Source organism: Furipterus horrens, unplaced genomic scaffold (assembly GCF_987537825.1).
Source record: "Furipterus horrens unplaced genomic scaffold, mFurHor1.1.pri manual_scaffold_11, whole genome shotgun sequence".
NCBI classification, from domain to species: domain Eukaryota; kingdom Metazoa; phylum Chordata; class Mammalia; order Chiroptera; family Furipteridae; genus Furipterus; species Furipterus horrens.
The window spans coordinates 89,237,895-89,264,629 of record NW_028327181.1 but is presented as its reverse complement, the minus strand read 5'-3'; the positions used below and the strand labels follow the sequence as shown (position 1 = coordinate 89,264,629).

The following is a 26,735-nucleotide window of genomic DNA, read 5'->3' as shown; positions in this document are numbered from 1 at the left end:
CTAATATCGTACGATTTCACTTATATGGGATACCTAGAATAGGCAAATTCACAGAGACAGAAAGTAGAGTACAGGTTACTAGGGGCTAGTGGTGGGGTGGATAGTTATTATTTAATGAGTACAAAGTTTCTTTGGGGGAAGATTAAAAAGCTCTGGGAATGGACAGTGGCGATGGTTGCACAGCATTGTGAATGTACTGATGCCACTGAATTTTACACTTAAAACTGGTTAAAATGGCAACTTTTATAATGTATATGTTATCACAAAAGTATTTTTTCATGTAAAAGTTTGTTGAAAAAGGGGATATTTATATTGTATCAAAGTATCCTCCTACAAAATGCTTATTTATTACAAAGAGAAAAAGTGTAATTTTAGAATAGAGAAATCTGGCAAACTCTACCATAACCAAGTGATGAAAGTTAACACAGCAATACTGTTGTGATGTTCCTGCCAAAAATACATAACCTGAAGTAAATCATGAGGTAACATGAGATAATCTCATATTGAGGGTCATTGTGCAAAACAACTGGCCTCGAATCTTCAAAAGTGTCAAGGCCAGGAAAGTTAAGAAAAGAATGAAAAACTGTTCCAGATCAAAAGAAATAAAAGAGAACTGAGAACTAAATGCATTGCTTAATCCTGAATTGTTGGATCCTTTATCTAGAAGGGCATTGCTGGGACAAATGTGAAAATTAAAATGCAGTCTGTGCACGAGATCATAATAATAGAAATGTTAGTTTCCTGATTTCTGCACTGTTACTATGGTTATGTAAGAGAATGTCCTTGTGTATAGGAAGCACTTAATATCTGGGGATAATGGGACATCATGTTAGTACTTTCAAATGGTCAAGGAAAAAAATATTCTTTGTATTATTATTGAAACTTTTTAATAAGTCTGAACTGACTTCAATATAAAAAAAGAATTTTTACGCAAACTGTAAGGGAAAAATAAACTAAATAAAGGTGGTGATTTTGGCCGGGAACTAGATCCCAAGACAAGAACTGTATTGGAAGGCTAACTGCCAAAGAAATGGAAAACTTTGTATTCAGTAAATTACCAAAACATTTTGTCAAACTGATTTCAAGAAAATAAATAGAGGATAATGTCAGTAGATTATGTATCTATTATAATATGTAAATATGGGGAAATAAGGTTCTAGACTGGGACCCTGTTGTTTTGGATTTAGAATGTGAAAACAAAGGAAATGACCGAACTACATGTAATAATAATTGCAGAAATAGGTCATTTTATTTTGAAAGATTCATGTTTCAGTGTCTTCCTGTTTTAGGTGATGCTGAACAGGAACTTGGTCCCCCTCCATCTGTAGATGAGGCAGCAAACACACTCATGACTCGTCTGGGTTTCCTACTTGGAGAGAAAGTCACAGAAGTTCAGCCAGGTGACCAATACAACATGGAAGTACAGGATGAAAATCAGGTAAACTGCTTGTTGCCAGTTCTATGAAACATGGGATAAATCAACCTATTATACCAGGAAAGAAAAACTGTCGTAGGTTGTGTGTGTGTGTGTGTTGAGAAGAACAGTCTCAATTGTTGAATGCCTTTTGAGGCCTGAAGATATAACTTAATTTTCCAGAATCACTGTATTTCTTCAGTTTATGAAACATCTTTTAGTTTCATTCTAAGCTTTAAAAAGCCACTTTAAGGTTTTGGTTCATTTATTGAATGAATAAGAAAGTAAATAAGCTGACAAGCAAAACAGAAATATATGTTTAAGCTTCCTTACAACCCAATGTATTGGGGTCCATTTATATTCCAATTTTTAGATGTAAAAAATGGAAACACTACCAGGAAGTGGTTAAATAATATTTAAATTCAGGCAGCCTGCTTTTATAACCTATATCCTTAGCAGCTATACCATACTGAAATAATAACACTTGAGCCTTGGCTGGGTGCCTTGGTTGGTTGGAGCATCGTCCTATACACCGAAAGGCTGCAAGTTCAATCCTGGTCAGGGCACACACCTAAGCTGCGGGTTCGATCCTGGGTTGGGGCACATATGGGAAGCTACTGGTTGATGTTTCTCTCTCACATCGATGCCCACCACCCCCCACGCCCCTCGAATCAATAAACACGTTCTCAGGTGAGGATTTTTTTAAAAAGAAAAATAGTAACACCTGATAGTATTGTTTTGAGGATCAAGTTAAATCATAAATATGAAAACACTTCATAAGATGCGATATAATTAGTATATAAATCTATGCAGGAATTGTATGATTTGGGGAAAATTAACCAAGCTTTCCTACTTTCATTTTCACATTTCTTAAATGACAGAAATAATATTATGTCTCATATTCGGATGATAAAGGAGTAGATGAAATAATATTTAACATATTTTAAACTGTAAAGCCTTAAACAAATATAAAGTACTACTAATAAAGATAAATAATAGCCTTCTTAGAATATACTTTACCATGAAACCATTTTAGAACCACAGAAGAAAGTGGCTAAATTGACCATCAGAAGTTCTATCCTTTGTAAGAACTAAGAGGTCATGTTCATTTGGTGACTTTCTTCTGAGCTAAACAGCATACTAACAAAGATTAATTGCTTATATTTAAAGGGAAATTGCTTATATGGAAAGGGAAAAAAGCTGGGGTAGCAATATTTATATCTGACAAAATAGGCTTTAAAACAGAGACAAAGAAGGACACTACATAATGATAAAGGGAGCAGTCCAACAAGAGAATATAACTCTTGTAAACATTTATGCACGCAACATAGGAGCACCTAAATATGGAAAGCAAATCATGATGGACATAAAGGGAGAGATTGATAGTAATACAGTCATTGTAGGGATTTTAACACCCATTGATATTAATGGATAGATCTTTCAGACAGAGAATGAACAAGTAAACAGTAGCCTTAAATGACATACTAGCTCAAATAGATTTAATTGATATCTTCAGAGCATTTCACCCCAAAGCAGCAGAACGTACATTCTTTTCAAGTGCACATGGAACATTTTCTAGGGTAAACCACATGTTATAGCATAAAACAAGTCTCTATAAGTTTAAAAAGATTGAATTCCTATCAACAATCTTCTCTGACCATAATGGTATGAAACTAGAAATGAATCACAAGAAAAAATAATTGAAAACACACAAACACATGGAGGCTAAATAACATATTACTAAGCAATGAATAGGTTAACAATGAGATCAAGGAAGAAATCAAATCATACCTTGAAACAAATGAAAATGAGAACACAACAACCCCAAATCTGTGGGACAAAGTAAAAGCAGTCCTCAGAGGGAAATTCATAGTATTACAGGTCTATCTCAAGAAACAAGAAAAATCTCAAATAAACAATCTAACTTCACACTTAAAGGAATGTGAAAAAGAACAACAAAGCCCGAAGCGAGTAGAAGGAAGGAAATAATAAAGATCAGAGGAGAAATAAATGAAAAAGTTAAAAAAAGCATACAAAAGATCAATGAAACCAAGAACTGGTTCTTTAAAAAGGTAAACAAGATTGACACACCTTTAGCCAGACTCATCAAGAAAAAAGAGGGAAGACCCCAATAAATAAAATCAGAAATGAAAGACAAGTGATAACTGACACCAAAGGAAGATAAAGGATCGTAAGAAAATATTACAAACAACTACATGCCAACAATTTGGACAGTCTGGATCACATGGTATCACAGGTATCACCTCACACCTGCCAGAATGGCCATCATCAGTACATCAACAAACAAGTGTTGGCGACGATGGGGAGAAAAGAGGACCCTCATGCACTGCTGGTAGAATGCAGAGTGGTGCAGCCACTGTGGGAAGCAGTATGGAGTTACCTCAAAAACTTGAAAATGGAACTGCCTTATGACCCAGCAATTTCATTTCTGGAAATTTATCCAAAGATACCCAAAATGCTAATTTGAAAGAATATATGCACCCCTGTGTTCACTGCAGCGTTATTTACACAATAGCCAAGATTTGGAAGCAGCCCAAGTGTTCACAGTTGATGAGTGGATCAAAAAGCTATGATTTATTTACACAATGGAATACTACTCAGCCGTTTAAAAAAAACAAAAAACAAAAAAACAAAACGGAAATCTTATTTGCAACAGGGTGGATGGACCTGGAAAGTATCATCCTAATGAAATAAGCCAGTCAGAGAAAGACAAGTACCGTATGATTTCACTCATATGTGGAATCTAATGAACAAAATAAACTAACAAAATATCAATAGAAATAGACTCATAGATAGACAGACTGACAGCTGTCAGAGGGGAGGGGGTTCTCTGAGCTGGGTGAAAGGGTGAAGGGATTAAGGGGAAAAAAACCCTCATAGACACAGACAACAGTATGGTGATTACCAGAGGGAAGGGGGAGGGGGAGAGAGGAGAGGGGAAAGGGGATAAATGATGACGGAACAAAACTTGAATCAGGGTGGTGAACACACATACACTATACAGATGGTGTATTACAGAATTGTACAGCTGGAACCTATAAATTTTATTGACCAACATCATCCCAATAATTTCATTAAAAAAGATAGATGGTTCTGTTTAGGAAGACTCTGGAGATGTAGTGGTACCCTCAGAATAACACTAGAGACAGCATCCAGCACAGGCAAGTCAGCATGTCATTTTTCTGCAAAAGACCTGAGTGTTGAAAGTGATACTCTGTTTACCGTTTCTGAGGTGTTAGGATGTCCCTTATGTATTCCGTCATTAGAGGTCCTTGTAGAACCATTAAGAGGTCCAGACTGGGAGTTTTGGATCCTTCTGGAGAACACTAAGGACTGTGGAAAAACAACTGAAAGGTTTTGAAAATGGGGTAACTTAATTGGATGTCCATTTTAGCCTACAGCAGAGAAAGTAGACAATGTTGTCTTTCTTTGCTTGGAAGAATTTTTTATATCTCATTAACTAGCCTCCTAAAATAAATATAAGGCCAGGTTTTTAATTTATAAGCCATCAATAATGTTCTGCTTTCTAAAAGGTTTGACCTTTAAGCTTTGCTTTTAAAGTTTTTAAAGATAACATTCTGTGATGTTTGCTTTATTTTGCAGAAAATAACTTGTAGTAAAAAAATGTTTGTTTGGGTTTAACCTCCCAATTGGCTATATTATGTATATTATACTGTCTACTTTCTCAAGAACAGATTGTGAATCTTGTCTAAAAACAGAAATGAGTTGGTGTAGAAGTGGTAGATTCATATCAAAAAGAAACTTTTCATTGTGTGATTACTGCAGATCTGTGTAACTAATGTGAAAGACCCTGGTATACAGTTCATTTCACCTGCCCACACGCTTCTTAAACCGAGAATGAGGAGGCTGGAAGTTGCCTTGCTGTGTTCTAACTAGGGGGGATTAATAATGAATTAATAAGTAGTGGGGCAGGGCTCGGTATCTGTCAATTTTGTAGGGGACCGTGTTTGTTTTTGTCATTCCACAGGGGATTCTACTACATGCCCAGTTAAAAATCATTGCTCTGGTTGGTCAGTGTTATTTTATAAAGATAGAGGAGATTACGAAGAAACTGAAGCTCCTTCCTACTCTGGAGAAAAATTATCTAATAGAAAAGAAATAACATAGATTTGACAGCCTATGTTTTAAGAAAAATAATATTGATACAATTAAAAAGATTTACTTGGTTGCAGGTTCTGAGAATGTCACTTGTGCTTGGTTGAGTAGAATGTATATTTTATGACCTGGTTATAGCATTTACATTAAAATCAAGCCCTGGCCAATATGGCTCAGTTGGGTGGAGTGTTGTCTCATAAACCGAAAGGTCGCAGGTTCAGTTCCCAGTCAGGGCACATGACTAGGTTGCAGGTTTGGCCCCTCGTCAGGGCACATATGAGAGACAACCAAGCGATGTTTCTGTCACATTGATGTTTCTCTCCTTCCCCTCCCCTCTCTAAAAAAAGAAAGTAATAATAAAATAAAATAAAATAATATAAAGTAAAATAAAATAAAATAAAAACCTGAATTCAACATCTAGAAATCATTTTAGGATGAATCAAGGAGCTTTAATAGCCTCATATCAAATGAACATCCCATTTTCCAATCAAATATTCAATGTAAATCTTCAATTTTAGCAGAAAGAATATGGAGAAAGACTCTGTATTTAAAGAAGTTGAAATGCTTTTTAAAAAATTTTAGAATTAAAGATGTCAAATTTATCATCAGTTCTCCTTCATGTAATCTTGTCACTGATAATGTATTGTTTTGAAAAGGATACAGTTTCTTTAGTGTTCAAAAAATATATACATATCTTCATTATGTCAGTAATTTATTTGAGTAGAAATAGCTAAATAAAAGTGAATTGTCATTAAATTCAGTAAACCAAAATATAATATTATCAGCAATCTTTTTGGTGATGATTTATTTCTTCCCATATAAAACTTAAAAAGAAAGTAACTTCAGGTATAAGAACTACTCAGGATACAAAGTGATTTAGTCTATAATCAGTTTCTACAGAGAAATTTAGTTTTGTATTAAATTAATACTGTTTGATCTATTTTATTAAACTAACTTTTAAAATAAGGCCTTTTCTCTACATTCATTTCTTGTCCCTGGACAGCCACTCTTAGATTTTAAAAAAAAAAACACTGATTTGCATTAAGAATCTTCATTTCCCTCAACTATATATATATATATATATATATATATATATATATATATATATTTTTTTTTTTTTTTTTTTTTTTTTTTTCCCCCAAAGAAAATTATTAACAAGACAGAGTTCTAAGCCTTTGGAAGTCTTATTTATTGAAAACAGCAAGATCAATTTGTGCTTACTTTAAAATATTTTTTCATTAATTCATGGCAATGGTAAAGAATACTTGTCAGTGGAAACTTCCTAGGCAGGAAAACTAGCCACCGTCTCTGCTCATTTTAAGTTTTAGATTTCACCTTAATTGTAGAACGCAGCATCTCTTCTCCTGGAAAGCCAAAACCAATTGTATCTAATAAATGTAAAAGCTGCGTATAGATTTTCTTCTTTTTTCTCATCGAAGATTATGTTTTACCACAAGATATCTTTTACTTTAACAGCTGATCGGTTTGTCTTACGTGTTTTCATTTCAATCTTTCAGACCTCAGCAATCACCCAGCGGATAAGTCCCTGTTCTACCTTGACTAGCAGCACTGCCTCTCCACCAGCCAGCAGCCCCTGCTCCACCCTCCCCCCAGTCAGTACAAATGCGACAGCCAAGGACTGCAGCTACGGGGCTGTCACCAGCCCAACCTCCACCCTCGAAAGCAGAGACAGTGGCATCATTGGTGAGCTGGCTTTTGTGTGAATCATTTTATGTCTTTTTTAAAAAAATAATTAAACACAGGCTTACAGTTTTCAAAAAATATGCTTTTGAGTTGTTGAGATACTATGTATAAAATATTTCTTTTTAATGTTAGAGAGAGAAATAAAGGTAAACAAAATGAAAGCTCTCTCTCCCTTCTTAACCACTCCTTTAAAGGTATTACCTGGTAAATGAAGGAGTGGAGAGAAAAAGCTTTTTAATACTTCCTGTAAATTCATATCTGTCTGCCAACAGAAGTGGCTCAGAAAAAGTTCCTCTCTCCCTGGGCTCGTCGCATTCATGGAGGTTCTCAGTTTATACTTACTCCCTGTTCTATACTTACTAATGGGAGGCAGCCAAATGGAGAGGAGTGAAGTTTTGAGTGAAGAATCTTTTTCTCGTGAAAAAAGGGGCAAGGAATACTCTGGGTTTCGTTTCTGAAAAACAAGTGAACTATGTAATAACAGGTTTGGTTTGTACAGATAGCACAACAGTGGTGCAGAATGACATCAAGGCTCTTCTCACATTAGGAAAACTAGATGTCGTCCTTGGTTTTGCTTTTAAATACCATGACCATAAATCCCTTCCTTATTATAAAATTTAGCAATTTGAGTAATAAAACAGGGTGCATAGGCCACTGAATCATTCTGTCTTTGTGCCACAAATTAATTTACTTTCTCAAAACTTGCCACCACCAATCAAGACTTTTATAATTTTTGTTGATAGATCTTATATTTTTGAAAACAAGTTTTTAACATCACTGTATTCATTTTTCAGTAGTTTATTTCTCATTTTAATTTATCAAACAAATATATGTATGCCAAGGCTTTTGTTCAAACTGAATAAGATAGTGTTGTTACCCTTGACATAATTTCAGCTAAGCTTACAGAAGCTTGATGTTTTACTTAACTAGTCACCAGTAAGCATATTATTTATAAATTATTTGAAATATTGAGAATAGTGGAACTCATTACTACATTCTCAGAGCTGTAAAGAAAGAGTGTTCTCATGATGTTTGGAGCCTGCTGAATGTGTTCATGGTTGATCTGGAAAAAGGGATATATATATATATATATATATATATATATATATATATATATATATATATGTAAGTCTTAGCCAACTCTGATTTGGGACCTAGTGATAAAAACTTCTGTTGGGACACAACACACACACAGACACACACAAAATGAAAGGCAAGAAGTTAAATAACATATTTAAACATTTGGCACACAAGTCCTCCAGGAAACAGGAGTTTCCATTTAGGCTTTCAGTATACTGAGCCTGGCACCTAGGGGAACTCCACACTTCTAGCCAAGAACTACCAAGCCAGCTGAAGCACCACAACTTTACGCCAAATGAAATTATATTTCAGTTAGATTTTACCAAAAGAAAATATATTTTAAAGGAATGAAACAGTTTGCAGAAGTTAGGATAAGTACACATAGACGTATGCACAGATAATATAAATACATGTATACCTTTATACTATCACTGAACACATTTAGAAATTATAATTATAAAATATGCTATGGAATCTATAAAAATCTCATTGGGGGTGGTATAGCATTGTGTTTGGTGACAAAAAGGTTAGGAACCTTTGCTATTTATGACTGAAAAACTGAATATATGAAATGAATTTTTAATTAAAGTAAGTAGTTTTGACTACATACCGAAATAATATAACTTGATATGACTTGAACATTTGAATTAGCTTTAGGACTGTCTAGCCAACGGTTCTCAATATTTTCATCAATAAGGCTGCCTTAGTACAGATTCCTTAGAAAATAGATTCTAAGACAAAAGGTTATGTACTAACACTTTACTGAGGAAGTACAAAGCAAGGAAGGAAGAGTGAATGAAAGGCGGAGGGAGAGCAAATATCAGGAAAGGAATTACAGTATTCCCTCACTTACCAGGGGTATTACATTCTAGACCCCCCGCGATAAGTGAAAATCCACGAAGTAGGGACCTTACATTTATTTTAGTATTTATATATATATTAAGGCTTTATAAACCCTTCCCACACACTTATAAACCGTTCCCAGTCCCTTATTAACCTTTCCCACTCCCTTATTAACCTTTTCCACACTTTTATAAACACTACTTATGTTCTTAAACATATTCTACACTCTTAAACCTATGTAACTTTTAAAAACATACGTATACAAGCCCTGGCTGCCTGCGAGCCAAGAGTCGCTGGTTCGATTCGCAGTCAGGGCACATGACTAGGTTGCACATCAGGTCCCCAGTTGGGGGCGCAAGTGAGAGGCAACCACATAGTGATGTTTCTCTCCCTCTCTTTCTCCTTTCCCCTCTCTCTAAAAAATAAATAAATAAGTAAACAAATTATTTTAAAAAAACATAGTATACAGTACCGTAAAATGCCACAATATAGCGAAAAATCCATGATAAATAATTAAATATAATATTTTTTAAAATCCCGCGATACAGTGAGGCCATGATAAGTGAACTGCGATATAGACAGGGACTACTGTACAGAGCTGGCAGAGGTGATTATGTGGTTCTGCGGAAAAATCTTCACAGAGACCACATGTGCGTGAACTGGGGAAGGGAAAATGAGGAGGGGATCTTTCTGCTAATTCCCTTCTCCCATTGGTGTGTTAGCCCTAATCGGGCATCATTTCCCCACTCTTCTCAGGGCATGAGTCCGGTAGCCCTACTACATCTCCTGTCTGAGTGGCAATAAGGAAGCCCAGGGACAGAGGAGAGAGGCTGTGTACCGCAGCGCACAGGCACTGGTTCACTTTACCCACAATCAGTACAAAAGGACTAGGAGCAACCAGTGGATATGTTAATAACAGGACCCAGCTTCAGCCTATGGGAATGATTCACGCCATTCCTAGGACCGCTGTAGCCAGACAGTCAACAGGCAGTTGAATATGTCCAGGGTGGCAACTTCATTACTACTGAGCCTTGCACCACATAGATCGAATAGTACCCTTTTTTGGCATCCAGTCTCATTTGGCAGCATGGTGCTGTGGTGCTCTCAGTTCTGTTCTGAGAGGAGAGGTCCACGTCCAGTCCTGCAAAAAGGTGGCCCGTTGCAGTGTCCGAAAGAGACTTAGAAAGGGTTAATAAAGGAAGCGCAAGTCTCTGCCTTTCCTGCTTGGTGTTCATTGTTTCCTTCCTTCGCCCATTTCTGAAAAAAAGAATATCAAAGTAGATTTCAGAACAAAGAATGATGACCTATAAATAAAGGAAGGTCATTTCATAATGATAAATGGGTCATTTCATTAAGGAGGAATAACAGTCCTAAATGTTTATGCACATGATAACAGAGCTTCAGAATGGGAGATATATCCACAAACATAATCAGAGATTTCAGCAGTCAGCTCTCATTAGTTGGTAGCACAGGTAAGAAATCAGTTAGCCTACAGAAGACCTAAATAATTCTATACCAGCTTGACCTAATTGTTATTTATAGGACAGTCCACCCAACAAGAACAGAGAACAGATTCTTTTTAGGTGCACACAGAAGCTTCACCAAGATAGACTATATTCTGATCCTTAAAACACGTCTCAATAAATTTAAATGTACTCAGACCATAAAAACTGTGTTCTGTGACTACAGTGTGGTGAAACTAGAAATGAATAATAGAAAAAAATGTCAGGAAATTTCACAAATACTTAGAAATTAGACACATTTCTAAATAACACTTAGATCAAAAAAATCACAGTGGAAATTAGAAAATATTTTTAATTAAATAATAATGAAAACAAAACATCAAAATTTGTGGACTGCAGCTTAGGAAATGCTTAAAAGGAAATTTGTAGTATTATATGCTTATTTTTTAAAAATCAGTAAACTAAATTTCCACTTCAAGAAAATAGAAAAAAATTATTTAACCAATATAAATAGGAAATAATAAGAAATAAAAATCAATGAAATAAAAAATGGTAGAGAAAATCAGTGAAACTGAAAACTGGTTCTTTGAGAAAATCGGTAAGATTGATAAACCTCTAGCCATGTAAATCAGGGAAAAAATGAAGATACAAATGACCAATATCAGGAATTAGAGAGATATATCACTACAGACACCATAGGCATTAAAAGGATAATAAAAGAACAACTTTTCATGAAAAGTTCATGCCAGTAAATTTGACAATTTAGATGTAATTAACAAATTCCTTGAAATATTTATCCACCAAAGCTCATTCGAGGAGAGATTACCTGACTAGCTTTATAGCTATTAAATACAAATTGAGTTTGTTGTATAAAACTTTCTCATAAGAAAAACTCTTCATCCAGATGCCTTGACAATAAATTCTACCAAACATTTAAGGAAGAAATAATACCATTTCTACACAAATTACGCTAGGAAGTTGAAGTGAATGGAAAACTTTATGAGGCCAACATTACCCTGAGCCCAGATTAGACAAAGACGTTACGTGTTCAGTAAAGTAAGACCAGTGTCTGTGATGAACACAGACCTAACAGTTCTTAACAAAATTCTAACAAACTGAATCCAGCAATATGTAAAAAGGATAATTCATGACTAAGTGGAGGTGGGACCAATGGTATTTTGTGAACGTAATGGTGACTTCCCACTCTGATGGAATTGACAGGGAGATGTTGTTGGGCATCCTAATGTCAGTGAGGATACAGAGACCAGTTGGCAGCACTTAATTCTCAGATGCAAGGAGAACATATTATCACAAAGAGCTGCAAGGCTGGAAGGCAACCAGTATGTCTTCCTTTGTAATTCATCTTTTTGCCTTCTTACTATAAAGTCCAGAATTCCCCTTAAATTTCCAAAGAGAAAACTTCACTAAAAAGAATCATGGAGGTGAGCAAAGGGAAAAGAAATTGGGAGAACTGTAACAGCAAAATCAATAAAATATACAAACAAACAAAAAAATCATGGAAATTACCTCATGAACTTAGGTCTCTTCTTTTAATGATAGGTATATTTAAAATTTAAGAAGAGGCCCTGGCTGTGTGACTCTGGACCGAAAGGTTGAAGGTTGTCCAATTCCTGGTCAGGGCACATGTCTGGATTGTGGGTTCGATGCCCAGTCAGGCGTGTACAAGAGGCAACCAATTGATGTTTCTCTACCCCTCTTCTAAAAACAAAATAAATAAAAATAAAATGTGAGAAGAGAATATGAACTACCATATAAAAACTCTCCTGGCATGACATTTATTCTTGTTCTGTAATTACTACTACGATTTTTATAATCTAGGTTTTAATGTATTGAACCCTTCCATTTCTAGGGTTGATGGAAATTTTCCTGTTTATAATTCCTGTTTATAATTAGTGGTAAGACTCAATAGAGTTCTAGAAGCCTTTTCAGTCGTTGTTTGATTTCATTAAGGGACTAGATAGGATCAGAGCTACAGTTCAGTACAAACAAGAAAGCCCTGTATTGCTTCCTTATTTGGATACATTCATTCTCCTCTGTTAGTTTCTGCTGTTTCTTTTTTCTAATTCTTTGTTACACATAAAGGGCCAGGAAATAAATTTAAATGAGGGTAAATATAGGATTAAAAGTACAAATATATAAATCTTTTTGAGACCTCTGGAGCTCTCCAGTAATTCATAAAAATTATATAAATTCCCTTTTGATGAAATTCTGAAATTTTTCGCATTGATAGGCCCTTGTTGTCAATCCTTTAGCACTGATGTATGAATTTGTTTGGTTTATTTAAATAGAGTTGTTGAGATGAGAGATGCTTATATTTGGTTTCAATTATTTAAACTTCATGGTGGAAATGAAAAGATTATCAGTAACTTTTTAAAAACAATGTTACTAGTATTCTCGTTATCTAGTCTTGAATTTGGATAGTATTAAGCAGATTCATCTCCAGGGTTTGTTTGTTTTTTAATTCGTTTTACTCTTTTTTTTTCCAGCTACGTTGACAAGCTATTCTGAAAATGTAGAACGCACAAAATATGTTGGGGAAAGCAGTAAAGAATTAGGATCTGGAGGAAACCTAAAACCTTGGCAGTCTCAAAAATCCAGCATGGATTCCTGTTTATATCGAGTAGATGAAAACATGACGGCTTCCACCTATAGTCTGAATAAGATCCCTGAGAGGAATTTGGAAACAGTTTTATCACAATCAGTGCAGTCTATTCCTCTGTATCTAATGCCACGACCAAATTCAGTAGCAGGTAAGATTTTGTTTTTGTTTTTGAATGACCATTTTACTGGTGTATATATTGAAATGAAAATAAATTCTGTTCTAACAGTATTTAAATTTTCATTCATCTTTGACTAAGCTGCTATTTTATGTTTGGTAATACACACATGTATATCTTTTTGAACATGGAGGAAGCTTGTGTTCCTCGAGTGATAGATTGTTTAGTTTTCCCAAAATACATAAAAGCACACATAAAATCAGAAACAGAACCTATAAAGTATATTGTCAAACTTCTAAAAGTTTTTTTCTCACATTAGAAGTCTTTGAAGGGATTTCAATTTGAGGTTTTAAAGTTGTTTTTTTTTAAATTATTATTAAAGTATACTATTTCAGTAGAATTTGTATTATCAGAAGTCATCCTCCATAGTCTGAGGCATGGCAGGCAGGCAAGAATTCTAGTTCGCCGTTCTGAAAGCTCACTGTTTCACGGTACTGTGGCTATCTTATCATGAAAGAATCACCAGGTGCCTGCATGGCTAAAGAATAATTCATTAACACCACTAGCAGCCTCAGTCTGAAAGGAACGGTTCAGAAGTTTAAGCAGCTGGAATATGGAGCCTTTATTCTTAAGCAGCTGTTTAGACTAAGGATTTTTTTTTTTATACAGCTAAGTTACTATTTAATAATTCAGACCAAGAGCTTTTGCAGAATATGAGGGAATTCTGGCATTTTCAAAATGTCTCATCATTTGGAATTTGTCCATACTACAAAATCAAAGTTACTTTGTCTTTCTTAATTGCCTGATGAATGCCTGGATAGGTTTATTTCACTGACACAGGGTAATAAATTCATTATTGTAGTCAGGAGCTCTTATTTCCCAAATGTGATTATTTATTTTATGCAGGTGATAGTTTAATGTTTCTTGCCTTTCCCACTTTCCTTTCTTACCTTTTCTAACCATTACTCTTTGCTCCAACCCCTGGGAGACCATTAGCATCTGTCATCAGATGCGATTATGGGGAGACTAGCTCATCTGGAAGATGAGTAACTCAAAAGATTTTATTATTAATTCTTCAAGATTATTTACTTTCCTATATGACAGAATATTGTCTCTTCTAGGTATTTTTTATGATGATCCTTAACCATGATGTCATATTAGAATCCTAGAATCCTATAACTTATGAGAAAGACATGAGATGAAAAACCCAATAGGATTTATACAAACGAAAGCATATGTTGTTATGAAATATACACAGATGATTATATAGCAAATCTATTTGTAATAGTGAAAAATGGTAAACATCCGAAATGTCCATCAACAGGTGATTGGATAAAATCATAGTATATCCTTGCAATGAATACTGCCCAGCAACAAAAAGAAATGAACTATTAATACGGACTGCAACAACACATACGAATCTCAGTAGTTATACTTAGTGAAAGAAGCCAGATTAAAAAAAAGAGAAAGGAGTACATACTATATGACTTCATTTATATAAAACCCTAGAAGATGCAAATATTCTAGGTGATACCTGCATGTGTGGGTATCACTTAGCCCTCTTTGTGTTGCTCTGTGGGGACTGGGGCTCAGGGAACCGGCACACATGCTGACCCCTTGGCTGCTGCTATCCCTCTGGGTAATGAACTCTTCCATCTCAGACGTAGCTGTCTCATGCCTTTCAGTGCCCAGGCTTGTTAGCGCAGACGTAGGATAAAATAGCAGAGCCTTCACAGTTCTTGACAGTGAGCGGCCACTATCCCCATACCCACAAAATTAAAAAGAATAGCAGTGCCAGTGATATTAAGGATGTGATGCAATTGAAATTATCATACATTACTGATGGGAATATATTAATAAATTGGTACTACCACTTTATAAAGCTGCTTGGCAAGATCTATTAAAGGCATATAAAACTATATATGCATGTTACCTAAAACCTAGCAATTTTACTCCTACATAGAATGCCCACCAAAAATAAGTTGTTGCGTTCACTGAAGGGCAAATAATAAGGATGTTCACATCAGTTTTATCCATAATTTCCAAAAGCTGTAGACTGGATAAATAAATTGTATACAACAATGAAAATGTAGTATTGCTACAGACAACATTATGGAGTGTATATATATTGTGTGAAGTATGTATATAAAGTTTAGAAAAACACAGAACTATGGCACTTCTATTGTATGGTGATAGAACTAAAGTTGTGGTTACCTTTGGTGGGAACATCAGTTAAGGGCGCCTTCTATATCTTGATCTGAATGGTGGTTGCATGGTGTGTGTGTGTTTGGGGGGGGGGGGTTGTGCCTGTGTGTATAAAAAATTTATTGAGCTATACATATAAGATTTATATTTTTTATGTATGTAGATTATACCTCAATTTAAAATATATATAAAGTATATATATACTCCTGTCTTTCTAGAAGAGTTTACCTTTGGCTTTGCTTTAGAAATAGCAGTCTTAGGCAACATAAATAGATCTTTAAATAAGTACCTATTTTTTAAATCCTTAGCCAAGAACATTTTTATTACATTGCTTTTAGAGAGAGAGGAAGGGAGAGAGAGAGAAACATCAATTCAAGAGAGAAGCATCAATTGGTTGCTTCTTATACATGCCCGTACCAGGGATCTGGGATTGAGGATCAAACCTGAAACCTAGGCTTGTGCCCTGACCAGGAATTGAACCTGCAACCTTTTGGTTCCCAGATGACCCTCCAGCCAACTGAGCCACACCGGTCAGGGCAGTACCTATTTTTAGTGTTGACTAAAAATAACCTAACAAGGCCCCAGCTGAGAAGATCAGTTGGTTAGAGTATTGTCCAGATACGGGTTCAATTCCTGGTTAGGACACATATAAGAATCAACCAGTGAATGCATAAATAAGTGGAACAACGAATCAGTGTTTCTCTGTCTCTCTCAAATCAATTTTTAAAATTAAAAAAAAAATAACTAATGACTTCAACAAATTGATAATTTATTAGTCATTTGTTGAAGTTATTAGGTACCCGGACTGGCCAGTCATTATTCTAATTTCCACTTTGGTCAGTGGTAGCAGCGGTCTCTGTGAACTTCTTTATTCAAAATCAGATCTTTTGAGCCATATTTTATATATCGTAAAATTCACCCAATTTGAGTAATTCACTCAATTCAGTAATTTTTAGTATATTTACTGTTATGCAACCTTCACCATGAATCACTTTTAGAACATTTTTATTGTCCCAATAAGATTCTTATGTCTATTTAATGTTAATTTGATTACTACCCCCAGCTCCGGGCAAACACTAATCTACTTTCTGTCGCCATAGATTTACCTTTTTTGAACATTTTATTTAAATGGAGTCATATAGTATGTGGTCTTTTGTGTCTAGCTTAATGTTTTTGAGATTCATCCACATATCAGAAGTTTGTTCCTTTATATTGCAAATAGTATTCCATTGTATGGCTAATGTTACCACATTTTTTCTATCCATTCACCAGTTGATAGTCTTTTAGGTTTTTACAATTTTTGATTATTGTGAATAGTGCTGCTACGGACATTCATGTGCAATTCTTTGGGTGTACATATGTTCTTATTTCTCTAGGACAGATACCTAAGAGTGGAATTGATAGATCATAGGGTAAATTTATGTTTTATTTTTAAAGAAACTGCCAAACTTTTCCAAAGTGGCTACACCATTTCACATTTCCGCCCGCAGCAGGGGGATTCTTGTTCCTCCACAACTGCTCTACCATTTGTTTCTGTCTTATTCCTAATTGTGGCTGTTGGAGTGGGTATGCAATGATATCTTGTTGTGCTTTTAATTTTCATTTTTCTTCTGAAGAATGATTTGAGCTCATTTTATGTACTTATTAGCTATTCATATATCTTCTTTAGTAAAATACTCAAACCTTTTGCACATTTTTTTATTGGATTGTTTGTCTTGTTACTGAGTTTTGCAATAATTGGTTGTATGTTCTGGATACAAATTTTTATCAGAAATGTGTTTGCAAAATATTTTCTCTTAGTCTGTTGCTTATTATTTTGTTTCTTGTTGATGTGTTTTGGAGCACAAAAATTTTGATGACGTCAATTTATCAAATTTTTCTTTCATGGAGTGTGCTTTTGGTGTCATTATTTCTTTATCTTTTTTAATAGAAAGTATATCATTTATATCAAATATTATAAAAATCATTTTTCTTTGCTATTAGAGATTTTTTAAATTCAAGTGTTGAAAAATTTTTCCAGTACACACTGAAATGTTTTCTCCCCTCTTCTTTTTTTCTATCCTGTGCCTCCCCCATATTAAAAAAAGGGGTGAGGGGATACTATTAGCCTGAATTATTATGCCTGTAGACCCAAATTATTGATTATTTTTTCACGTATCACAATGGCAACTCTGTAACACTGACCTTTTTGGCTAACAGAGATTTTCAGGTTCATAAGCAGTACTGATCATGCTTCTCCAAAGGACTAGGAAGGGTAAAAGCTAAATGTACCATCAGAAGCCAGATAGATCTGTCCTGGAAAATAGGATTTTGTACTCTCAGAGTAGTACACATTGACTGTGTCGAACAAAATACTTCATCAGATAATTATTTCTTGTCAGTGTTGAATGTAATACAAACAGACCTACTGTTGCCTACAACACAAGCCATAGGTCAGGAAACGGTTTGTGTCGCATTGTTCTCTGTGTCTGGAAACCATGGTTTCAGTGTCCTCACAAAGAGGCAGGAAAGTGAGCTATGAACCGAATGACTCACTTATTTTCAAAATTGAATAGATTATAGGTTGAAACTGTTTCCTGGATGTAGAGAAATAAAATTACTTTCACAGGGAATTATTCTGCTAACTATATAACGTATGTAAATATTTGATAAGACCATCATCTCTAGTGTATCTTAAATGATTAGATATCTAAATCATCTTTTAAAATAAATTTTCTTAGCTCAAGAGGGCCCCCTCTTCTCATTTTAGCTTTAGATACACATATTTTCCTTTACTTTCTAGTGTATACATAGAAGTGGTTTCCCCAAACTGGGGCAAGATCAAATATTCAAATCTCCTTGGTTAACAGGAATAATTAAGGATATTATATATGAGATGAGCGTGAAATGGGGAGGGGGAGGGAATCCAGCATATCTATACTCATTAAATTGTTCTAAGCACAGCTGGGGTGGGGAAGTGGAGGGCAATGAATGCCAATAATAAAGGGCTTCATTCAATTCCAGCTTTTAAATGTCACCTTTAAAAAAAAAACTTTATCTTGGTATGAATAATATAATTTTTTTTGAAACCTAATAATGTTGAATAATGATGTGAAAATACCATTTGCATTACTTTTAAAACAACCTAGGGGAGTAATTGTTTAAATGGCCCTTGCTGTGTTGCAGACTGCTCCCCACTTGGCGAAGAGTAGTACCCTCTTTTTTAAGATTTTATTTATTTATTTTTAGGGGGGGGGGCGAGAGGGAGAAAGGGGGAGAGAAACTTTGATGTGTGAGAAACACCTGTCTTGCGTGCTTCCACCCAACCAGGGACCGGGCCCACAACACAGGCGTGTGCCCAGACTGGAAACTGAACTGGTGACCTTTCGGTCCGCGGCGACAATGCCCAACCCACTGGGTCACACCAGTCATGGCGAGAGGCACCCTCTTTTTGCCTGAGTTTTATGGCATCTTTATAGGGCCACATGGAACAGGACCAGGAAATTGTCAAGAAGTTATTCCCTGAGGCTGTTACTGGATTGAACTCTAAAAAACTAAAACTGTTTATATTATTCCATAAGACCCTTGATTTTAAAAAGAATGGAAAGGACACGTGGCTTTTATAACACTTTGGTGTTTATAATACTTTGACTTTCAGGGAATGGAGTCAGCAAATATGTGAATATTTATGTTGATTTTATTTTCTAAGAAATTTTTCTGACCTTTCAACTCAACATAAATAGAAAAAATACATGTAATGAAAATTTTTAAACAATTATATACTTTTTATTAACTTAAAACAGAAGTCTGATTATTATAAGTATAAATATATTGGTCTATTCGATTTAGCTGTATACTTTTAGAAACATAAAGACTCAAACAGGTAAAGTCTTATAGTTAAATATACCAATTAAAAGTTCCCTATAACACATATTTACTGAAAACCAAAACTTTTAACTAAAATGATTAAGTCATTAAAAATTACTTTTGGCTGTGTTTTTCCTAGAGTAGCTCAGTTTTACAAATACAAATTTAGATGTTTTTATACCTTTAAATTAAAGTTCTAAACTATCAGAGAATTAAAACTGTGTTTTAGTGTTTTCAAAATGAAAATCACTATTGCATATTTATTTTTAAGCCTATTGTGTTAAAAGAAAGTAGAGAACACTTGTGGGCTTGCGGTTGCATGGCAGAAATGATCAGAGAGCGGGCTGTCTGTGGTCATCCTTGATGCCTTAAATGAGGTCGGCAATGAATTGGAGGGATGTGGGAAGCAGGAAGCGTTCGCCTGCAGCAGCTGTCCTCTGTGCTTTGTGTGAAAATGAGTTTATCGGGGAAACATACAGCAGAAGTCAGTTAAAATATAGACCTTCACCATCTACGTACTTGTTAATGTTTGGAGCTGCACATTTTCCTAAGAAAAGGATCTTAAGAATCAGGTAAATGCAAAATGGGAATCTTGGGGGATATACATGGATTCAATCAGGAACTGCATTGAGCATTTTACAAAGTCTCAAAACTGGGCTTTTCAGCAGTTAGAACACTGGCCTGATGAGCCTAAAGGTGTAAGGACAGCAGCGTGGCTTCTTGCCCGGCTGCAGCTTTGACCAAGCACCGCTCCAGGTGCCCTCCTCAGAGCGGCCAGAATGACAGTTGTGCTACTAAAGTCTGTTTGCATAGTGGCAACTGGCACAATAATAAACAATTCAAACTAGTTTCAAACTCAATATAGAGTTGCCTCTGGAATGTTTTGTACTAAATGTTGTCAGCTGGATTATTTTCTACCCACTAGTGTATTAAATTATTTTGACTTCAAAAAAGTGTGTCAGTTAAATGTTCTGTAAGTGAGTCAGCTGTTCCAATCTGATGAAATCTCAAAAAACAAGGCTTTATAATGACATAGATTTTATGGGTTTACTTTTTATATAAAATCGTTATTGCATATTTGTTTTTTCCTATTTTTTCATTTCCCCTCAACTTACCAAATTATTTCTTCTAAATGTATCTGCAAAGTATTCATTAAATCTTATAGTATTAACTTAACTTGACAGAATTATCTCAAACAAATTTTCCAGTATAATTTCACCGTAGGAGCAGCACCATACGGTGGGAATATATGTGTCCATGTAGCTCTGTCGTTGGTGTTTGTGTGGGCTGATGATGTACAAGGCATTATTGCTACAGCCACTTCCTTCATCCCTAACTTTCAAATAACAAAACCTAATTTGTTACTCATTGATTACTTAAATGCAGCTAAAACACAAAGCATATGTTCAAACAATTGTTTAATCATTGAACTAGCATTTATAGAGCATGTACTATATAGGTGCCAGGCACTGTTTAAAGTACTTGAGAATCATCGATAAACAAAATAAAGATGGCCACCGTCACTGAGCTTACGTTCTAGTCACTGTGTTGTATGTTTCTATATCATTCTGCCTACTATTAATGAAAGATACATTCTCTTTTTATTAAAGCATATCAAACCATTTTAGTAAAAGAACCCTGCTAGGACTTGCTTTAAAATAATATAATGTGTCATTAATATTGCCATAATGGTAAGCAGATTACTCATCCAGCCATTCAGGTTTCATTCGAATTTTGTCTTAATGTGAATAAAAGGTTCTCATTGTCATTGATCTTCTCTTCATGTTACTCTTCTGCTTTATTTAACTTGCCTTATTTAAAAACAAACAAACAAACAAATTTGGGCGCTGGCCGGTGTCTCAGTTGGCTGGAGCATTGTCCGTATTTGATTCCCAATCAGTGCATGTAACTAGGCACATATGGGAGGCAACCAATCAATGTTTTTCTCTCACATGGCTATTTCTCTCTCTCCTTCCCTTCTCCTCTCCTTTCCTCCCCCTCCCCTAAAATCAGTTTTTAAAAACATACCCTCAGGTGAAGATTGAACAAAAAAAGGGCAGGGGGCTTTACTCTTTTGTTTCTTACTGTGGAAAACATTTGGAGTGCAGAGATGCATAAGTCTGTGACATGCTGGTACCTTTACTTTGCATTAGCAAGTTCTTTCTGGCCCAAGTTTGATTATTGCCCTTCAAAGCCATGAATAGCAAGAAATTGAGGGAAAGTGGCAAAGATAAATAAGGAATGGAAAAATAAGTCTTTTAAGAAAGAATTAGATCTGTTTGGCTTTAAGAGGAGGAGGAGGGTACAATGGAAATAGCATTCATTGGATTGAGAGCGCTGGTTTCAAGGCCTGGCCCTACCTTGAATGAGTGATTCACTTTAAACAGGTTACTCTACTAATCTGTAAAATGAGGGGAATTGACTAGATTAATGTAACAAACTTTTTAAAAAGATCAGCCAGTATTTTAGGCTTTGCAGGCCAAAGGCCTCTGTCACAACTGCTCAGCTCTGTTGTGAACAAATACTTAAACAGGCAAAGCTATGTTCCAATAGCACTTTCCTTACAAAAATAGGCATCAAGCCATATTTCACCTACTGGCCTCAATTTGCTGACCTCTAGAGAGACTAGAGGATCTTTAAGATTTCTTTCATATCTGCAGTCTGTGATAATACTTTAATATCAACATCATAGAAGGGGATTGCAGTTCAGGTATTATCTGTGCTATTCCAGTCATGGGCCAGCCAGGAGATAGAAACCATACAGGTATTTTAACGGAAAATTTGAAATGTAAAGAATTATCTAGATTTTAAATTACTGAAAGGGTAAAAGAGAACCCAGGTATCATAGACTTGGCAACTGCAGTTCTGTCCATTGTCCCAGGTTCTCACCTTTCCAGCACACACACACACACACACACACACACACACACACAAATTATTTGCAGAATGTTTTTATATTTTATTCTTTACCATGAAGGAAAAATGTTGAAAATAGTGTCATGTTTTTCATAGAGCTCAATATAGTTTAAATAAGTTTTTTCACTGGTGATGTTCCTAGCTTATTCTGCAAATGGAATTTGTGACCCAAAAAGAAGCAAAAACTAATCTTTGCAGTCAGGAACTAACGTTTGCCAATTTGTTACTAGTCTCCATAAGCTCAGGCAGTTGATAGTGATGAAGGAGCTGAAGACAACTCTTGACATGTTTCCCTGGCCATGTTCTACACACTGATGGTGATTTGGAGTTCAGCATACCCTTGGTAAATGTGTCTGGGAGAGTAAGCTCTCATTCCAAAGTTTGAGAGAAAAACTTCGCAAAGTTTGAAAACTTACATCTTTTGACCAAACTGTTTTGTCTTTTCAGCCACAAGTTCTGCCCACTTGGAGGATCTTGCTTACCTGGATGAGCAGAGACACACACCTTTGAGGACGTCTCTCCGAATGCCAAGACAGAGCATGAGTGGTGCTCGCACACAGCAGGATTTAAGAGGTTAGAACCACAGGACTGCTGTGCCTGGGGACGCCCAGGGGAAATGGAAATGGGCAACAGGCAAAAAGTTCCTCTTTTTTCCAGTTTCCACACTTATTTAAACCTCTCTTAAGAAGTGAGCATGTAACCATAGAAGAAAAAGATAAATACAAATACATGGCCCAAAGGCATCGGAATTACCTACATCTGGAAGCATTGGCATTAATTCCTTGAAATTCTGTAAGAAAAGAAGTGGAAAGGGCTGGTGTGGGGGTGATGAGGGAAATAACCTCTTTAAGACCCTAAACATCTCAAGTGATTGTTGACCAACTTCAACCCTAGCCATATTGCAGTGTGAACTTGGTGCTGAAAATGTTTTGCTAAAGAATTTATTTCATTTTCATTCTAGTAGCCATTTCTGGTGACATATAGTATAATACTTTTAATTTCCTGGAATTTTAGCCAGTGCTTCTAGTCCTGATCTGGCAACAGCAAACATCGGCGCCTGTTTTTTTACTCTTTGTGCATGTTGCATGTTTCTACAAACAGGATCCTGATCTTCTTCAGAGACTTTTATTTTGTTATAACCAGGGTCTAGTTGAGAAACCATTATTGGTATCCATTACTGTTTGCTCAAAATGAACTGAATTATTTCTGGTAGCCTTAAAGATGGTCTGCTTTCTCTAAAATCCAGTAATCCGTAGCTCTACTACATCAAGTATATTTTTAATTTTAGTTTGCAGATTATTTTCATCTTTCTTTTGTTCTCCTTCTCACCCCTTGTCCTGTGCTCCATTCTGATCTGTATAGTGCCAAATGCATAATTCACACAGAAAGGGATTCATACATGCCTGCTGGCCATTCAGGAAGTCATTATACTGACAGTTTTTCAATGATGGCTAAGCACCTGGGAGCATAAAATAACTGACTGTGTTGCTACAGTCACCATACCTCCCATCAACAATAGTGAGTTGATCACCTTAGTCACAGTTTTATTCTTAATTCTATCCATCCTGCTTGTCATTTCTTCAGTTAGCCACATACTAGTTGCTTAGTATGTACGATGGTGTATTTCCTGCCCAGAAAGTGGTATTATGTCAAGTACTACTTTAGTGATGATAGGTTGATTATATCCAAAGCCTGAATAACTTTAGTCAAAAGACTAAATAAAGGACTTGTTCCAAAACCAGATGCATAGACATAGTAAAGAAGATTGGATGCAACTGTTGGTCTATGTAGACCTTCAAATTTGGTTAAAATCTGCCACATTGGCATCACCATGCATCTCATTTCTGTGAAACATATTCACATTGTTGATTTTGTTTTCTGCTTTGCTAGTCAATGAATAATGGATTTTATAGTACATAGAAAACAAAATGAATTGACAGGTTTTAGCTGTGTGCTTTTGAGAACTCTTCATGTTGGGTTCTATTGATAGTGGATAGAACATTTCCACTTTTGGTATTTAAAGATTTGTAAGATTTTTGACAAAAAAATGCATTTTAGTGAGCTTGATTGTTTACACACAGATATCAGTTGTATCTAGAACACCACAAAAAATTTTCCATTGCCTTGAGCTTCAATCTAAACATTCACTAAAGCCAGAGTACATCCAAAGACTGTTTTCAGAGGGCCAAAGTCTTCAGGACGTGCTCTGCCTGTATAATGTATCCCAAAAAAAGCTAATTTTATACCCCTTACAGACAGTGTTTTAACTTATTGTTTACATTAATACTTAAAGATGGAATTTGTCCATTGATAATGGTACTATGATATTAGGGTTTTAGTTCCTTAAAGTTGTCTTTTCTTTCAAGAGGTTTCCTTTCAGCAGTCTAAATGATGAGTACCTGCCATCCAGATAAGTACTTTAATCCATAAGATATTGGATATTTACTAAGCAGTATTTTTCCTTTTAAAATAAGCATACTTTAATTTAGAATTTTGAGGCCCTGGACAATAATTTTCCTTCAAAGAGTAACGTGTTATCTTGATTACTGTTTACAAATGCACTCTATGGCTTATGATATGACTTAAAACACATTAACAAGAAAGGAAAGCAAACTTGGACAGACTTTTCTCATGTTTCCATAGACCTGCTTGGCAAGCTCTTGTAATTGTGATCATTATATCTTAAACATTGCACTTCATTATAGAAATAGAATCATACTGTTTTCCAAGCATCCTAGTTTAATTTTTTTAAAAACATATCACATCATCCTTTCTAATTCTGTTAAAAGGAATATACAAATTGCAGTCATTTTTCAGTTTGATATCTTTTTCTTTTTCTGGTTATGGTTGAAGTAAAACAACTTTATTCCCAAAAGTAGTAAAGTGATTGAAAACCTTTTATAGTATAAATTAAGACATATCTTTATACATTAGAGGTATATCATTCTATATGTTAAAATATTATCAAACAAGTCATGAAATAGTTTTTTAATCTCAATTCTGGTCTTAAACAACCCTGGATCTGTATCCTATAAGTACTAAAGTTACTGACTCCAAGTATAGAGCTTATCTGAAATAATATTCCTGGAATATATGTCTAAAGAAGTGGCAAGCATTTATTGGGTGCTTCATGCAGGCAGCGTTGCACTGTTCTTTTTTAGAGAAGTGATTTTCAAACATTTTTGGTTCCAGGACCCCTTTGTACACTTAAAAAAATTGAGGACCTTAAAAAGCTTGTGTTTATATGAGTTATATCTATTGACATTTACCATATTAGAAATTAAAACTGAGAAATTTTAAAAATATGTATCCATTTTTTAAAAACAATAGTAGACCCATTATGTGTTAGCATCATGTAAGCTCTGAAAAATTCCACTGTACACTATCAGAGAAGGAGAATGAAAAAAGGCAAGTTATGTATTTGTCTTTTGGACTTTGTGGACCCCCTGAAAGTGTCTTGAGAACCCCCAGGGGTCCTCACTTTTTAAGAACCACTGGCTCAGAGGATACAATTGTAATTGAAGATAAGTTTTATGCCTTTAGGGAACCATACAATCTATTTACAGAATGCAAGAAAGTATAGTTGAATTGGTTAGAAGTTGTTCATGAACATGGTTTAAGAGTACAAGCATGGTTTATTACTATTCCCTTAATAGTAACCGCAATTGTTTGATCATAATGGCAGTATTATGACTGCTGAAACAGAAATTGTTTGGGCAACATCTGAGCTAGAATTTGGTTCTTCAAGTGGGGTATTAACATTACATTTGCTTCATTAGTAAAAATCCCTTTTTTTTTTTTTGTACTTCTTAAGACAGCTGTTTTGAGCAGCTGTTCCATCAAAATTGATGTTTCTAGAGATCTAGCCCAACAGTGCAGACAAGGTCACATAAGTGCACTGTCCAGAATCCCACTGCAGCAAGTTACTGTTGTAGATTCCTAGCCGTCAGCCATCCGAGAGCTTGAGCTTTAATGGGAAAAGAGTTATGGAAGATTGTGGACTAGTGCAGGGTATGTAGCTGGCTAATCTTCCTTAAGTGCCTTGTATAGTCCCAAAGCCTAATGTCCTTGACAGATATTAATTTGAAATCTCATTAAAGTCCTTAACTTCAGTTTTTAAACTTATTTGGGGGTCCATTTTTTAAAATGTAATCATCATTGTGTACAGTTATGCTAGAAATTATCCACCCAAAACCTCTCACTCTTTCTGACCATCTTAATGGGATCTCTTATTCCACAGAGGAAGATAAACTAATTTTGCTGCCTAGCAAAAGAAAGAGGTTGTTGGGTTTAATGGATAAATGTAATAAACCTTATGATGGAATACATAAAAGGAAGCTGGGAGAGTTAAAATACACAAAGCAAAAGAGCATAATGACTTTGAATAGG

At 35.3% G+C, this 26,735-nt stretch overlaps 1 protein-coding gene across 2 annotated transcripts in view; it reads left to right on the top strand.

Moving 5' to 3' along the window:
* The window catches only part of TANC2 (tetratricopeptide repeat, ankyrin repeat and coiled-coil containing 2), a 275,799-nt gene that overhangs the window by 151,215 nt on the left and 97,849 nt on the right, over positions 1-26,735 (top strand). For both annotated transcript variants that reach the window (XM_090292221.1, XM_090292222.1), the window contains 4 exons: positions 1,290-1,438; positions 7,069-7,255; positions 13,149-13,412; positions 22,794-22,919. In XM_090292221.1, the coding sequence (XP_090148347.1) occupies positions 1,290-1,438; positions 7,069-7,255; positions 13,149-13,412; positions 22,794-22,919 (726 nt within the window). The remainder of the gene's footprint in view (positions 1-1,289; positions 1,439-7,068; positions 7,256-13,148; positions 13,413-22,793; positions 22,920-26,735) is intronic.